This window comes from Orycteropus afer, unplaced genomic scaffold, assembly GCF_000298275.1.
Source record: "Orycteropus afer afer isolate SDZICR_OR568_19922 unplaced genomic scaffold, OryAfe1.0 scaffold00147, whole genome shotgun sequence".
Lineage (NCBI taxonomy): Eukaryota > Metazoa > Chordata > Mammalia > Tubulidentata > Orycteropodidae > Orycteropus > Orycteropus afer.
In genome coordinates this window covers 7,756,511-7,774,098 of record NW_006921734.1, presented here as the reverse complement: position 1 = coordinate 7,774,098, position 17,588 = coordinate 7,756,511, and the positions used below count along the sequence as shown (strand labels likewise).

General features: G+C 37.4%; 1 protein-coding gene across 1 annotated transcript in view; it reads left to right on the top strand.

The window, feature by feature from the left end:
• YAP1 (Yes1 associated transcriptional regulator) overlaps nucleotides 1-17,588 on the top strand; it is a 152,845-nt gene that overhangs the window by 84,381 nt on the left and 50,876 nt on the right. The window contains exon 3 of the mRNA XM_007946016.2: nucleotides 2,165-2,280. Coding sequence (XP_007944207.1) covers nucleotides 2,165-2,280 — 116 coding nt within the window. The remainder of the gene's footprint in view (nucleotides 1-2,164; nucleotides 2,281-17,588) is intronic.

Here is a 17,588-nt window from a genome sequence, read left to right as displayed (position 1 = left end):
ATCCAGGACCTCCTATTGTGATTGCTTTCAGAGCTGTGGGCAGTGGTAGCCAATCACCATCTAGTTCTTTCGGTCTCAGGGTCATTGAGGCTGTGGTTTTCATGATCCTTTATTAAATATTTTTCTAAAAAATTTTCAATGACTGTATAGTAGTAGTAGTTGTTGTTGTTATTTGCCATCGAGTCGGCCCTGACTCATAGTCCATTGTTTATAAGCATGTTTATTTAACCAATCTCCTGTTATTGGATATTAGGTAACTTTTATATTTTTGCTTATATAAATACATTGAAGAAAATGTCATTGCATAAATCTTTGAGTATTTCTGAATCTATTTTTTAAGGATAAATTTTTAGGTAGTTTCATATGTATAATGATACTTTTAGATTTTGTTTCACAGAAACAATTCAATTTTGCTCAAGGAAGAAAACTAACATTTGTTGAATGCTCATATACCAGATAATATGTGGATTCCTTTAGCCTTCTATTTCATAGACTCTTTAGATGTTTTCATCCCCCGCTTCATAGATGAGGAAATTAATATGCATATGTTGTTGTTGTTGTTATTTGCTGTCAAGTCGGCCCCGACTCATAGCGACCCCTCCTTGGGTTTCCGAGGCAGTATCACTAAGGAAGTAGGATTGCCCAACCTTCCTTCCAGGGAGTGGCTGGTAGGTTTGAACCGCCAGCCTTCTGGTTAGCAGTCAAGTGCCTTAGGCACTATGCTACCAGAGCATAATATAATTTGCAGTAAGATAATAACATGTAGAACATGTTTGACAGTCATAAGATAATTGAAAATTTAGAGGTAAAATTTTTAATTCTCTTTTGGCTTTGGATTATGTATTATAATAAAACCTTTTCATCTTCTTGTGTTTTACTTGAAAATAGTTTAAGACCTAAAATTATATATTAATTGGCATTCTTATCTCTTAAAATGGAGAAGGATGTCATGCTTGGTAGGGTGGAGGGTCGACGAAAGAGGGGGAGGCCTTCAACGAGATGGATTGACACGGTGGCTGGGATGATGGGCTCAAGTATAGCAGGATTGTGGGGCTGGCGTGGGATCGGGCAGTGTTTCGTTCTGCTGTGCATGGGGTCACTGTGAGTCAGAAACGACTCGACGGCACTTAACAACAACAACAATCTCTTAAAAAAAAAAATTTGCTGTCAAGTTGATTTTGACTCATGTTGACCCATTATGTGTCAGCAGAACTGTCCTCCATTGGGTTTTCAGTGGCTGGGTTTTTGGAAGTAGATGGTCAAACCTTTTTTCTAGTGTGCCCCTCTGGTTATTCTCGAACTGCTAACCTTTTGGGAATTAATAGTTTGCACCGTCCAAGGTCTCTTTCTTATCTCTAAGAAAAGAAAACTAGATAAATCCCTTGTTAATCTTGGGGATTAGTCATGGGGCTGTTGTTTCAGATGGTTAATTTCAAAACTACCTTTTATCTTCACATTAGAAGTGGGTAATAATTATTTAAGTGGAAGAAAGATGTGGCAATCTGTTTCAGTAAAGATTCACAACCTCAGAAATCTGATGGGGCAGTTCTATTCTGTCCCATAGGATCACTGTGGATCAGAGTTGACTCATCGGCATACAACAATAATTAATCTAAAACACCCAGGCTGGGGACCTGGGTTCGATTCCTGGCCAATTTCATGTGCAGCTACCATCTGTTGTTATTGGATGCTGGGCAGATTTCAACACAGCTTCCAGATTAAGATAGACTACGAAGAAAGTCCTGATACTATACTTTCAGAAACCAGCCAGTGTATCAAAATGTTCTGATTATGGCAATGACTCGGGACCAGGCAATATTTAATTCCATTGTCACCATGCGCCAGGGGGCAACTCAGTGACAGCTACCAACAACAATAATTATCTTTTAAGTAAAGGTGATTTCCCTTCACTTAAAATTCCAGGCATAACTTTGCAAATCTTGCAGTTGAGAGATCTGAAAGGTAAAGTTTGAGTGATTTAAATATGAGAAACATGCCTGATATAGTGGAGGGGTGTGAGCAGTGAGATGCCATGACTATATATTTATGTCGAAATTATTTAGAACCTTTTGCCCATTAACTCATAGATCTATCCTACTTTGTGATAAGTGGGTATCATTGATATCTAATGCAACCATTTCCCAACCCCCCTTTGTTATCTCAGTCACATCGATCAGACTACAACATGGCAGGACCCCAGGAAGGCCATGCTCTCTCAGATGAACGTTACAGCCCCCACCAGTCCACCAGTGCAGCAGAGTATGATAAACTCGGCCTCAGGTGAGTGAGACACTGTAATTAGAGCACACAGAGTAATGCTTATGCATTGACAAACTTTTCCACGGAAAATAGTAATTACACTCTTTAGGAAACTGGAGTATGGGTGATGTTCATTTTTTATCTAGTTTCATATGAAGACATACTTCATTTCAAAATAACTTGTGCTATACATCAACCTTGTTTAGTTCTTAATTACATAAAGGGACCAGTAACAGAAGCTAGCAGTTTTCAGTGTTCCGGTTCTGAAGCGAGTAGCTAGTTGGATTACTTTTGACATGCGTGTGTTTTCTTCTGCTGCTTTCTCTCTCTGAGGCCTAAGATTTGAAGTTTCTCTCTTCCTTTTGTGGTTTCAGTAGAAAGCAAAGCTAAGAAGTTCTTACCCTACCTTCTAAATCAGCAGTTCATTCTACACTGAGGATAACTGAAAGGCAAAGAATTTTTTTTTTTACCCCCAACTCTAAGACATGTTGCTGAACACATCTCTACCTTTTCTACAGAAGATAAACCTGAGTATATGTATTTTTTTCTACCTATTAATTTGGCAAAAGAGCTCTGGTGGCACAGTGCCTAAGACATTTGACTGCTAACCAGAAAGTTGATGGTTCAAACCTGTCAGCCACTCTGTGGAAGGAGGATGGAGCAATCTATTTCTGTAAAGATTTACTGCCTCTGAAACCCACTGGGGGTTCCTGTGAGTAGGAACTGACTCAACGGCAGTGAGTTTGGTTTTTATAATTATTATTTGGCAATCTATTTAAAACTTATACTTTTCTTCATCTGCAAAATGGGTTGTAGATAACAGTGCCCCTTATAACAATATTCAAAGAAACAATATTCTAGGAAATTAATATGAGTAAAGCTTTATTACAGTTCTAGAACAATGTAGGTATTAGTTGAAAGTTTAGTTCCTTCTTCCCTGTTGTTGTTTTTAGATGCCATTGAGTCAGGTTCCAACTCATAGCAATCCTGTGTGCAGAAAGAAACACTGCCTGGTCCTGCATCATCTGCACAGTCATTACTAAGTTTGAGGCCAGTGTGACAGCCACAGTGTCACTCCATCTCATTGAGAGTGTTCCTCTTTTTCACTGACTCAACGAGGTATGACGTCTTTCTCCAGGGTCTGGTCCTTCCTGATAACATGTCCAAAGTATGTGAGACAAAGTCTTGACATTCTTGCTTCTAAGGAGCTTTCTGGCTGTACATCCTCTAAGACAGATTTGTCTGTCTGGCAGTCCATGGTGTATTCACTATTATTTGCCAACACCATAATTCAGATGCATCACTTCATCCTCAGCCTTCCATATTCATTGCCTAGCTTTCACATGCATATGAGGCAATTGCAGGTTCCATGGCTTGAGTGAGGTACACCTACCTTAATCCTCAAGGTGACATCTTTGCTTTTTAAACTTGAAGTCTTTTGCAGCAAATTTACCCAATGCAATACATCATTTAATTTCTTGACTGCTGCTTCCATAGGTGTTGATTGTGGTCCAAGTGAAATGAAATCCTTGACAACTTCAGTCTTTTCTGCATTTATCATGATGTTGCTTATTGGTCCATTTGTAAGAATTTTTGTTTTGTTTATGTTGAGGTGTAATCCATACTGAAAGCTGTAGTCTTTAATCTTCATCGGTAAATGCTTCAAGTCATCTTCACTTAACAGCAAGCAAGGTTGTGCCACCTGCATATCACATGTTCTTAATAAGTATTCCTCCAATCCTTATCCTATGTTCTTCTTCATATAGTCCAGCTTCTTGGATTATTTGCTCAACATATAGATTGAATAAGTACGGTGAAAGGATACATACCTTTCCTGATTTTAAACCACACAATAATCTCCTGTTCTGTTCAAATGACTGCCTCTTGGTCTATGTACAGGTTCTGCATGACACAATAAGTGTTCTGGAATTCTCATTCTTTGCAGTGTTATCCATAATTTGTTATGAGCCACACAGTCTAATGCTTTTGCATAGTTAAGAAAACACATATAACCTCTTTTCTATTATTCTCTGCTTTCAGCCAAAATCCATTTGACACCGGCAATAATACCCTTCATTTCATATCTTCTGAATCTGGCTTGAATTTCTGGCAGTTTCCTGCTGAAGTACTGCTGCAGCTGTTTTGGAGTGTGATATTAATTGTTCAATAATTTCTTTATTCTGCTGGGTCACCTTTCTTTGGAATGGGCACAGGTTTGGATCTCTTCTGGTTGGCCAACTGTCTTCCAAATTTCTTGTCATAGATGGGTGAATGCATCTAGCATTGCATCCCAATTAATATTCCATCAATTCCTGGAAGTTTGTTTTTTGCCAAAGCCTTCGCTGCAGCTTGAACATCTTTCAATTCCATTGGGTTTTTTTCTTTTTTATTTATTTTATTTTGATTTGGGTGAAGATTTACAGAGCAAATTCACTTTCCATACAGCAGTTCACATATACTTTGTCTCATGTCATTGACAACAGTTTACCACAATGCAACAGCTCCCCTCCCACTCTTTTTTTTTTTTTTTTAAATCTTATTCTACCTCCTGAAATGGGTGAATGTTAACAAATTCTTTTTGGTACAGTGGCTTTGTGTATTTCTTCCATCTCCTTTTGATGTTTCCTACACTGTTCAATATCTTGCCCATAGAATCTTTCAGTATTGCAACTCAAGCTTGAATTTTTCCTTCAGTCCTTTCATTCCTTGAGAAATGCTGAGTGTATTTTTCCCTTTTGGTTTTGTAACTCCAACTCTTTGCATGGTTCATTCTGTCTTTTCAAATTGCCCTTTGATAACTTATATTCAGCTCTTTTATGCCATTGTTTCGTCCTTTCACTTTAGCTATTGTATGTTTAAGAGCAAGTTTTCAGAGTCTCTTCTGACATCCATTTTAATCTTTTCTTTCCTGTCTTTTTAATGACCTTTTGCTTTCTTCATCTGTGATATCCTTGTTGTCATCTTGCAGCTTCTCTGGTCTTCAGTCATTAGTGTTCAGTGTGTCAAATCTATTCTTGAAATCTATTCTCCTTCCCTAGTTCAGAGAGAGAGAGAGAGTCTCTGTCGTTGAGTCGGATCTGACTCATAGCAACCCCACCTTGGGTTTCTGAGGTGGTATCACTACAGAAGTAGATTGCCCAACCTTCCTTCCCTAGTTAGTTAGATACTATCTAACCTCTTTCTGCTTTCTTTGTGCCCAGGGCCATAACCAGCCCATTATATATTTTCATGCATTTCAGAAGAAGGGTCCCCCCTTCCTCCAGGAAGATGCAGCCCCATGCCAAGTATCTGAGATTAAAGATTTAGGCTGGATTTCTGTCCCCTGTACTGCCCCCATGCATACATTTTATCCCCTCTACTGAGTATCCTGGTTGATACAGATGGCAACGAGTAGGTACCAGACTGAGTGGCCTGAATGGTTTTCTCCTTCAAAGGCCATCCATATTCTTTACCCAACAAACCCATCAATATAGTTATTAATAGCTACACTGTAGATTTTCTTAAGCATTAGCAGTTAGAAAGGGACTAGTGGGAGTTGGAGGGTGGTATAATTAGCTGACAGGAGGGCTCCTTGACTAGGACAACTCAGACATTTTGAAATGTCCTTTTGCTCTAAAGATGATTTCAGTGTAATCGAATGTTTCTGCCATTCTGTAACTATCTGCTCTTGCCCTGGGCAGGTTGAACACTTGAATTCTAAAGAATTTAGAGCTAATAATGAAAAGCAAGGCAAGATTCATGATTGAGTGTTTCTTGTCAGATACTTTGTATGAATTCTTGAAGAGAAAAAAATTCCTTAAATCTTCTATTTTAGCTTATTATTATAAATAGGAATATTCTCAAAATCTGTAGTATTTAATTTAAATCTTAAAATTTGAAAGGCAGAAAACAATGCATATATTTATTGACTTATTATGTTTACTTGGCAACTGTTTTTTTTCTTTTTTTAACAATTTGCGTGATAAAAATTGTGAAAACTGTCTTGTATTTAGAGCCCAAAGGAGATTATTGACATTATTCATTTTGTTGTGCTTCTAAAATTCTATCTATGAAATTAGTAACAGATAACTCATTAATTTAAATATTATTTTTGAGAAGTTAGGCATTTTGTATGTAACAAGATTGATAATGATTTCTGAGAGTGTTGCTTTATTATGATTATATTTTGTGATAATGGTATAAGAATATGAAAGTTTTTGGGCTGAAACTTATGTTTAAAATGAAAGTTTATATACCAAATTAATTTTGGTGGGTTTAAAAAATAGTATATGTTTTATTTCAGTTCTTTTTTTTTTCAGTAAATATGAAATGTGTTTTATATACTACATATAAGTTAGTTGGCATGCTTACTTAAAAAGCAGAGATGGCCTAGCAGGCACAGTTTCACTGGAATAACAAAAAGTACAGCTCTGATAAGTTAGAAGTAAGAGGAAGAAAAATATGAAGAGACGGGTTGGTGATAGAGAATGGGAAAAGAGAGCCTGAAATGGATAAAGAAGCCCCTAAAGGGATTTGTTCTGGTGGTATAATGGCTAAGCTGCTAACCAGAAGGCTAGTGGTTCACACCCACTGGCCACTTCTTGAAAGGAAGATTGGATCATCTACTTCCCTAGAGATACTGCCTTGGAAACCCAAGAAGGTCACTATGAGTTGGAAATGACTCGATGGCAGTGAGTTTTCGTTTTTTTTTTTTTTTTTAAAGAGATTTGCACATATTCAAATAGAAGGTATTAAATTATAATAATAAATGTCCTCTTGTATGCCAGGGAATTTAGCTAATGTCATTTTCTGTACTGCATCTCATTAATCCTCATAATGACCATTCCTTGTATAGGTGAAAAGTTGAATAACTTGCCCAAAATTACACAAACTTTTAAGTGGTAGAAGCCAGGATCCGCTTGGAGAATGGGATTCCCAAATCCACAATTTTAATCTGTAAATGAATCTGAGATATAGGATAAGTAACAGTAAAATCTCAGATTTTAGAAGGGAATAAGGATTATTAATGGACTGGAGGTGCTTTTAAAAAGTACTACAGTGTATATTCTGGAGAACTGCTTATACTGAAGGGGGTGAGTGTGCTGATGATGTTTGCTTAAGGATATTTGTTTTTAATAACACACACTGTACCTTAAAGCTGAGAGCATCTTTACAGAGAGGTCATTGACTTTAATGGGATGGTCAGACAGTATAATGTGTTAGGAAATGAAGAGACTATGTGAAAGGTAAGGTAAAACCAAAAAGCTTTTTTTTTTTTTTTTTTTTTAAGGAAAAAAAGAAAACTGGGTCCTTCAAAATAAAAGGAGTCATCAAAAAATTTTCAAAGTAAGAGTAAGATGTTACATTTAGTATACATGAAATTTCCAAGCATGGGACAAATTTAAGTCTGGATTATTGTGGATCTGGTCACAGATACAAAGAGACTTGGCTGTCAAATCAGTGCTGAGGCTGTTGATAACATCTGCCTCCTTTTACTCTGACTTACATGAATTCACTTGTCCTTTTGTTTCTTAAGTTTCAGTGGATATTTAAGAATAAATTGAGGACTTCTACATAGTATTGAAGGAGCTCTGGTGGCATAACACCTAAGGCATTTGACTACTGACCAGAAAGCTGGTGGTTCAAACCCACCAGCCACTCCTCAGAAGGAAGACTGGGCAATATACTTCCACAGAGATAACCTCCTCAGAAACCCAAGGAGGGGTTGCTATGAATGAATCATAGTGTTGAAATGCTTTGGAATTAATGTCACGGAGACTGTATATAATAAAATTGTAGCTTTACTGTCGTGTTAATAAGGTTTCAACCTAGGGGCTTCTCTTCCTCCATCCAGAAAGCAGCTATGGTGCTTGGTGACTGTACACTGTCAAGTCAGGTACATAACATGGTTTCTTAAACAGCTTTAAGGAAAAATGATCTTACTCTCAGTCAAGAGTTGTACAGAATTTGGCAGTGGCTTTATTTCCTCGAGGAAAGCAGCACAAGTGGCTTGGAAAGTGATCTTTAAAGGTGTTTTGGAGCCTAGAGTTGATGAGTGAAGAGAATTTTGAGGGCATTTATTGCAACTAGCAGCAAGTGGTTTCCAGTTACCAGGTTATCTACGGAAAATGTACACCCTGAAGGAAATGCCTTCTGAATCTGCTCATCCAAAGTCTTCAGGTAGAAGGGAATGGTACATAACTCTTTTCAAAACACTTTACTGTGTTAAGCAAAATGCAACTTGATTTACATTTTTACTGTTGAGTATTTTAACAGGAACTGTAGTTTGGGTTTTTAAAAAAAGAATCGTCTCCATTCAAACATTTGATTCCAGCTTTCTGTTCTCTACTCTGATTCTTTTTCTAATCAGACCTCTTTATTTAAAATATTTTCATTTTTTATAGACTCCTCAAACCTGTTTTCTGCATTATTTTTAATAATGATCCTCTAATATTTTTTAAAATTCTGTGATTTTATGAAATCCAGTTTATTTTATTTAGTCTAATTTGGTTTAGCAAAAAATGACCAGATAGCCTAGCTGTGTTTTCACAAGTCTTTTTCCAAAATATGAAGTTAAAGTGATGGATTTCATTATTAGACTAGAGATGGGTGGTTTGGAATTGGCCAACTTCTCAAATAGATACATAAAGTGCAAAGGTGCACCTGGAATGAGTTCCAGAGGCAAGACTTGCTCTGTCCTCTGAGGAAGATTAATTTGTATTCTTTAACTGTGCTGCTGAATTGACAAGTAAATGACAATGAACTTTGTGAAAGGAATTTGAAAAGTGAAGAAAAGAAAGTTAAATAAGTAAGTTTGAATACTTAAGTAAGATAATGGTTCTATTCTTTTTATTTTTAAACCTTGAAAATTACTTGAGGTGTGATTGTCCTTTAAAAGTTATATTAAATATATTAGAGTACATCTGTTTAATAACCTTTCTGATGCATGTTTGAGATCTGTGTAAGTAGTTCTTTTACATACTGAGAATTAAGTAAACATTAGTCATCTTTTTTTCCTTTTAAATTTCATTGTTTTTGAGAATATACAGAGCAAAATCTATACCATTTCAACAATTTCTACATGTACAGTTCATTGTTGTTGTTGTTTTGTGCCGTCAAGTTGGACCCGACTCATAGTGACCCCTCCTCGGGTTTCCAAGGTGGTATCACTATGGAAGTAGATTGCCCAACCTTCCTTCTGAGGAGTGGCTAGTGGGTTTGAACCACCAGCCTTCTGGTTAGCAGTCAGGTGCCTTAGGCACTGCACTGCCAGAGCTCTTATATATAGTTTAGTGACATTGATTACATTCCTCAAATTATACAGCTGTTCTTACCTTCCTTTTCTGAGCTGTTCCTCCCTCATTGACGAAAACTCATTGCCTAGTCAATTCTTGTGTTAGACATTAGAAAATAAGGACTTTAGGTAGAGAATCAATACTTCTTTAGTTGACTATTTGTATGATAATTTTTTTTGGTAGTATCTTGTTAATGATACAAATGATACTGAATCTTAAAGCAACAGTAAAGTCAAGAAAGCATACCCTATGATGACGCAAAAATAGCTGGTCACCAAAGCGCTATTTGCAGTTACTGTTAGCTGTTGTCAAAATGACCCTGACTCATGGTGATCCCGTGTGTGTCAAAGTAGAACTGTTTTCCATAGGTTGTTATTATTGTTTAAAATAACTTTTTATTGTGTTTTCAGTGAGAATTTATACAGGAGATTAGTTTTCCATTGGATAACTTTGTTTTTTTTTAATTGTGATTTGGATGAAAAATTACAGAGCAAATTCACTTTCCATACAGCAGTTCACATACACTTTGTCTCATGACATCGACTACAATTCACCACAATACAACAACTCCTTCCCATTTCCTCCTAACAGTCACCTCTTCCCGGTGTCCATCCCTTCAAGCGCCCCTGCCCCCTGAGCTGTCTCTCTGTGCATAAACAGCCCTTCTTTCTCCCATGATTGTTCTCTCCAAGGAGTGTATCTATCTCAGGTAAATGTTCCAACTCATATGCCTGTCTTTTGTTTGGCTGGGAGCCACAGGTGTGGGTTTAATTCTAGACCTGAAGGGCAGCTAGGGGCCATAGTCTCAGTGGTTCCACTGGGCTCTATCAGACCAGCAAACCTGGGCCCCCCCCCCCCTTTTTTTTCCCCAAATGCTTTTGAGTTTTGTTCCACATTGTTCTCCCTTTCTATCCAGGGTTTCCTACATAGATCCCCCTCCGAGTGGCTGACAGTGGTAGCCGGGCACCATCTAGTTCTTCTGCTCTCATAGTCGTATAGGCAGCGGATCTCATGGTGTACCAGTCGCGAGGACTAATTGTTTCCATGAATCTTTCGTTTTCTTCATTCTTCTTTGCTCTGGATGCAGAGAGACCCATTGCTGCATCTAGACGGCTGCTTGCAGGCTTTTAAGATCCCAGTCGCTACTTGCCAAAGTAGGAGGTGGAACCCATTGAACAATTTTTATACAAATTATTCAGTGACATTGATTACTTTAAAAAAAAAATATATTTTTGTTGTTGAGAATGTACATGGCAAAAACATGACACCAGTTCATGTTTCCACATGTGTAATTAACTGACATCCATAGGATTTTCAGTGGCTGATCTTTTGAAAGTAGATCACCATACTTTTTTCTTCCTGGTCTTGCTTAGACTGGAAGCTCCCTTGAAACCTGTTCAGCATCATAGCAACACGCAGGTCTCCACTGACTGTGTATGAGTTGCACTGGCTGGAAATCGAACCTGGGTCTTCTACATGGCAGGCAAGAATTCTGTTTAACCCAAACCCAGTGCTGCTGAGTCAATTCCAACTCATAGCTACCGTGTAGGACAGAGTGGAACTGCCTCATAGGGTTTCCAAGATTGTAAATCTTTATAAAAGCAAACTGCTACATCTTTCTTCCATGGAGCTGTTAGTGGATTTGAATCACTGACTTTCTGCTTAGCAGCTAGTGCTTAACCATTGCACCACCAAATCATAAGCCTTGATTTAAATTAGCAAAATCAGTCAACCCATCCATCTGCTTTTTTATGTACCTTTGATAACAGTCCAGAGGCATAATGTCTTACAGGTGTGTTTGAGGGATTCACTTTTTTTATGTTTTAAAGTCAGAGCACATTGGCACTTACTTGAGTAATGCTGTAATCTACCACTGCAACACTGTTAGGTTTCTGTGTTGTGAAAAACTTCATGGAATTCCTAGGAAATACTTAAAGATGGGTGAAGAAAGTGCCCTCTTGGGCGAGAAAGGTGATGCATATTGTAGGAATGTGTAAGCATTGCAGTGGGGCAAAATATGTTCAGAACCAAGTAAGGTAAGTAATACAAGGCCACTTTAATCCTTCCCTGCTGTGTTACTCTTGCTTTGTATAATCTATTCCAAAGCACAAAAGCCCAGCAGGAAAGAGAGATTGTTGCCAAGAAAAATGACAAGTAGAAAATAGATGTAAAATGTAAAAATGATAGGTGAAATATAGATGTACAATTTTTAATTTCAAAAATCAGAATAAATACAGAGATGAATAAGAAGTTGTAGGCTGGTAACAGATTTTAGGAGTTTATAATTCCTATTTCATGTTCTGTAGTTCATGAGCTTTAAAGTTCTACTTTTTACCTTTGCAGCTAAGTGAGAGACCATTTAGAATCGGGGGTTAAGATTAAGGGCTCTTAAAATCAGATGCACCTGGGTTTGAATCCCAGCTTTGCCACTTACTGACTTCCCAGATCTTGGATAAGTTACCTTATCTACCTGTGCTTCAGTTTCTTCACTTGGAAAATGGGGATAACAGTAACACCACCAAACTCACGGGGGTATTATGAGGATTAAATGACACAGTCCATATAACATGATTGGTACACATCAAAACCAAAATCCCACTGCCATCAAGTCAGTTTTGACTTATAGCAACCTTACAGGACAGAGTAGAATTGCCCCACAGAGTTTCCAAAGCTGTAAATTTTTGTAGAAGCAGACTGCCTCATCTTTCTCCCACAGAGTGGCCAGTGGGTTCAAACCACCCACTCTTTCATTACCAGCATAATGCTTTAACCACTGTATCACCAGATTTCCTTGATGGATTAAACGATTAACAATTATTAATAGTATACAGTGCTTGGTATAGTACCTTACAAAGCAAAGCATAAATAAATGTAACTTGATCTGCTACTGTAAAAAAAATGGAATCCATTTACTGTAACTGGTAGCCACTGTTATTCATTTGAAATAATTTTTAAAACTTGTTACCACACTGTGAGGCTATGTCTATTTCTACAAGCTTTCTGTTCTTAAATATGGGTCACTGGCTTTCATCCAAATAGTGGGTTATCTTTTGGCTTTTAGATTTACATAAAGATTCCCTATTTGGCATAGATGGTAGTGTGTTAAGTATAAATACATTTTTCTTCTTTTACATAAGTGAAAATTTTCCTAATTCTTTTGAAAGCTTTTTTATTTTTTTAAGATGGAAGTTACTTGTTAATTTGAAGTCATAATGATAAGGAGCAAGGCTACACTGAAGGGAATCAAGCAAAGCCCAATGTCAAAACAATGTGAGCTAGACATTGCATTGCATTGGTTACTCTCAAGCTCATATCCCAGATACTTTTTTTAAACCAAAATTGCTGCTCACTTTTTTCCCCATCTGAAAGCACAAGTAAATTATGAAAAGAAGGACATGAGAAAATAGAAAAAGCAAGAGCATAATAATCCAGAATCAAATAATCATCCTTAAGAAGTTTAGTTTGTATCTTGTTCTGTTGATGCTTAAGTTCCTGAAAAATGCTTGGTGATGGAGTCATCCTCCATTTTTATTATTTAAAAATAAAGATCAGTCCCCTTTTGACCATTTCATTTTAATACAGTATACAAATAAACAGTATATGGGGAATATGAAGATACAAAAATATTTCTTAGTATTTAATTTTTTATAAAGTCTCAGTTACCTAGTTTATCTTTTGTTGTTTGTACATTTTTATTATGGTTGATGGTATATTTATGCCATAATTTAAGACCCCTGGCTTTGTCCCTATGTTATTTTCCAGGAACTTTAAAGTTTTAGTTTTAACATTTAGGTCTTCAGTCCATTTTGAGTTATTTTTTGTATATGTTGTGAGGTATGGATCTTGTTTCATTTTTCTGCAAATGGGTATCCAGTTTTCCAGCATTGTTTGTTAAAGAGATTATCTTGTCCCCATTTAATGGAGTTTGATCCTTTGTCAAGTGTCAGCTGTCCATAGCTGGATGGATTTACTTCTGGATTCTCAATTCTGTTCTGTTGGTCAGTGTGTCTGTTGCTGTAAGAGGCTGTTTTGACTACCATGTCTGTATGGTAAGTTCTTAGATCAGGAACTGTGAGGCCTTCTACTTTGTTCTTTCTTTTCAATGATACTTTTGGTATTCGAGGCCCCTTTCCTTTCCATACAAAGTTGGAGATTTGTTTATGTAGTCTTTTGGTTTCTTGGAGTAGTGTTTTGTAGTTTTCCTTGTATAAGTAATTTACATCCCTTGTTAGATTATTTTCCTAGATATTTATCCTTTAAATGGTATTACTTTCTTAATTTTCTTGTTGGATTTTATGTTAGTGTAGAGGAATCCAACTCATTATTGTATGTTGATCTTGTACCCTGCCCCTTTGCTGAACCCATCTATTAGTTTTCAGAAACTTTCTTGTGAAATCTCTGGGACTTTTCTATGTAAGGACCATGTCACCTACAAATAGGGTTAGTTTTACTACTTCTTCACCAATTTAGATGCCCCTTTTTCCCTTTTCTTGCTTTATTGCTCTGGCTAAGACTTGCAGTACAATACTGAGTAAGAGTGGTGATAATGGGCATCCTCTGTCTCCTTCCCTTTCTCAAACTTAAAAAACCAAACTCGCTGCTGTTGAGTCAATTTGACTCATAGCAACCCCTTCTTCGGTTTCCAAAGCGGTATCTCTATGGAAGTAGACTGCCCAACCTTCCTTCCGAGGAGCGGCTGGTGGGTTTGAACCACCAGCTTTCTGGTTAGCAGTCAGATGCCTTAGGCACTATGCCATCAAAGCTTCCTCCCTTTCAAGTATTAATTTCTTCATTCCTTTACTGCATGAGCCCCAATTAATCATGTTGAGAGGTAGGTATATAGAGTTACTTTGTTTTTCAGTAGCTTCAAATCAGTATTTTTTTAATATATTGTTATATTTTTAAGATTATTTCAATTTGAGAATGATGATAATTATCTGAATCTCAAATATGTTAGGGACTGTGTTCATATATTTAGTTGTATGATTATTTCTCATAAATTATTTTTTATGATTCTCTATTTCAAAGGTTATCATCTAAGTCATTGATAGATATATAGAAATTAAAAATTACTTAGTTTTTTTTTACCTGATCTTAGTTACATAAATAATATTTAAAAAATCTTTTAGAAGTAGTCATTAAATCATTTGAAAAAGTAAAGAATTCTGAAAGTTAATAGGATTTTATTGTAAATACTGAACCAAACTTAATAAAGTAGAAGAAAAGGATACTTATTTCTGCTCTTTTAACCGAGTACAGTGTTAAAGAATATAAAGAAAACATTTCAGATATGTTAGTATCATTGATACCAAATCACTCATAAAATGAGTTACTAAATAATCTTGCATAAAAATAGAAATGTCTGTGTTCAGCTTTTCTTCAGTGATTCTTTCTAGATTTTGGGGAACTTGCCTCATTTTGAAGTCAAAAGAATGAGAAAGAATAAATTATTTGCATTTAAGAACCAAATCAAGTAATCCATTATGTTTTTTCTCTTGATAAGTGTTGGAATATAGTTTTGTCTTTCCCACTGATTTCTAAATTCTTCTGGTTACTCTATTGCTGCAATAATTTTATGACTCATAGGAGAAATATTTGTGTGAAAGATTAAAATGCTCATTCTTTAAAACTGATATCCAAGACTACCATTTATAGACAGCATGAGTGAAACATAATAAATCCTGTGACAATAGAGTTTTGCAAAATAATATTTCCTTTTGATGTTACTACCCAAACCCACTGCCACTGAGTTGATTCTGACTCATTGTGAACCCCATTGGGTTTCCAAGGTTATAAATCTTCATAGAAGTAGATTGCCTTATCTTCCTTCCACAAGGAGCACACCTGGTGGATTTGAACCACCAACCTTCCAGTTAGCAGCTTTAGCCACTGCACAACTGGAGCTCCTTTTGATGTTAATAACAGATTAAATAAATAAATAATAAACTATTGCCCAGTCAATTCTGACTCATGGTGATCAGGAGGTTGTAAAACTTGTTTTGGGTTAAAATTTTAATAAAAGGAAATAGTTCATTTATTTGAACCATCTGAAGTATAAATGAGTTACTTGGTTTTTACCCCAATAAAACTTTTCAGAAAGCTAATCTTTGATAGGAGCTCTGGTAGCATAGTGCCTAAGGCACTGGACTGCTAACCAGAAGGCTAGCGGTTCAAACCCACCAGCCACTCCTCAGAAGAAAGATGGGGCAATCTACTTCCGTAGTGGTACTGCCTCAGAAACCCAAGGAGGGGTCGCTATGAGTTGGGTCCCACTCAACGGCACATAACAACAACAACAATCGTTGATAAATAAACTTGCTTACTAAAACTCTAAGTTCTTCATCAAATTAAAATCTGAAAGACTCGAGTTGCATATTAGAAAGTTCTCTAAGTTTATACTTGGCATTTTTTTTCCCTAGGAAGTTCATTTGGCTGTAACATGATAAGCGGGAAAATGATTTTTAACAAAGTCTCACAGTTTCACCTTGAGAAGGTTGTATTAAATCATTCATTCAACAAATATCAAATGACCTCTCTTGTACTGGTAGTGTGATGGCCACTGGGATTACAGATCCAAGATGCACTTCTTAACATATAAAAAGAAAAAATATCATGGCAGAAGTATGCACTGAGTACTGAGGAAGCTGAGAGAACAAAAACGTGAATCGACCAGAAAGGAAGGGTAGCGAAGACTTCTTTAAGGAGGCAAAAGTTCATTAGTTCCCTCAGCAGGTGTGGAGTATTTAGTATGTGCTGAGCACTCTGCTCTGGTGGCGTAGTGCCTAAGGCATATGACTGCTAACCAGAAGGATGGCAGTTCAAACCCAATAGCCACTCCTGGGAAGGAAGACGAGATGCTCTACTTCCATTGTGATACTGCCTTGAAAACCCAAGAAGGGGTTGCTATGAGTTGGATCCAACTCAACGGCAGTGAGTTTTGTTTTATTTTTTGGGGTTCACTCTGCTAAGGATCTCTGGTGGTGTAGTAGTTAATACAGTTGACTGCTAACCAGAAGGTTGGTGGTTCAAACCCACCAGGCACTCCACAGAAGAAAGGTGAGGCAGGCTACTTCTGTAAAGATTTATAGCCTTGGAAATCCTGTGGGGATCGCTATGAGTCAGAAATGATAGTGAGTTTGGTTTGGGCAGTCTTCTAGATGATAAGAATACAAAATATAAGGAAATATACAATGTATCAAATAGTTTAAAATGCAAAGAAAAATGAAAGAGTTAAGGGTTAGAAAGTGATTGGCTAAGGATGGGGGGAGATTATATTTGAGATAGTTTCTCTAATGCAGGCCTCTGATGCCTTGTGAACAGAGAGAAGTCTGAATGAAGTGTGGGTGAAAGTCTTGTGAATATCTAGGGAAAAGGGGAAGAATGTTCCATGCATAGCAAACAGCCAGTTCAAAGGCCCTGAGGCATATGTGAGGAGCAGTAAGAAGGCCACTGCAACTGGAATAGAGTCAGTGAGAGGTAGCATGAAAACCATATTGTATAGGTCCTTGTGGGTTTGGAGCAGAGGAGTGACATGATTTTAAGTTTTTTAAAAGGTCACACTAGCTGCTGTATAGGAACGGACTTGGAAGTAGGTAGACTAGTTAAGGAGCAGTTGCAATAAGCCAGGAAAGAAGATGACCCAGGGTGGTGGTGGTGGTAGAAGTGGTAAACGGTTGGGTTCAGGACCTGAGTTTTAATGGTTGAAGAAAAACAAGTTAAATATATTCTTAAAGTAATAGTTTAACTATTCCAGGAGAAGGATGGGAACTTACTTTAAAAAGCCTTACCCTGTATCATTCTAAAGCAACCAGCACTGAACACTTTCCCTTGTTACCCTCCCGAGAGGGACCGGGTCTCCGGGAGCAAGGTGGGCACGGGCGTAGCACAGAGTAGCAGGCCGGAGGAGCAGGAGAGGGGGGTGGAGCCCAGTTACTAGTGCTCGGACGGCTCCCTTGTTGCCCTCCCGAGAGGGACCGGGTCTCCGGGAGCAACGTGGGCACGGGCGGGCTGGTGCTTACTCACTGATCTGCACTGAACACTTTCCCTTGTTACCCT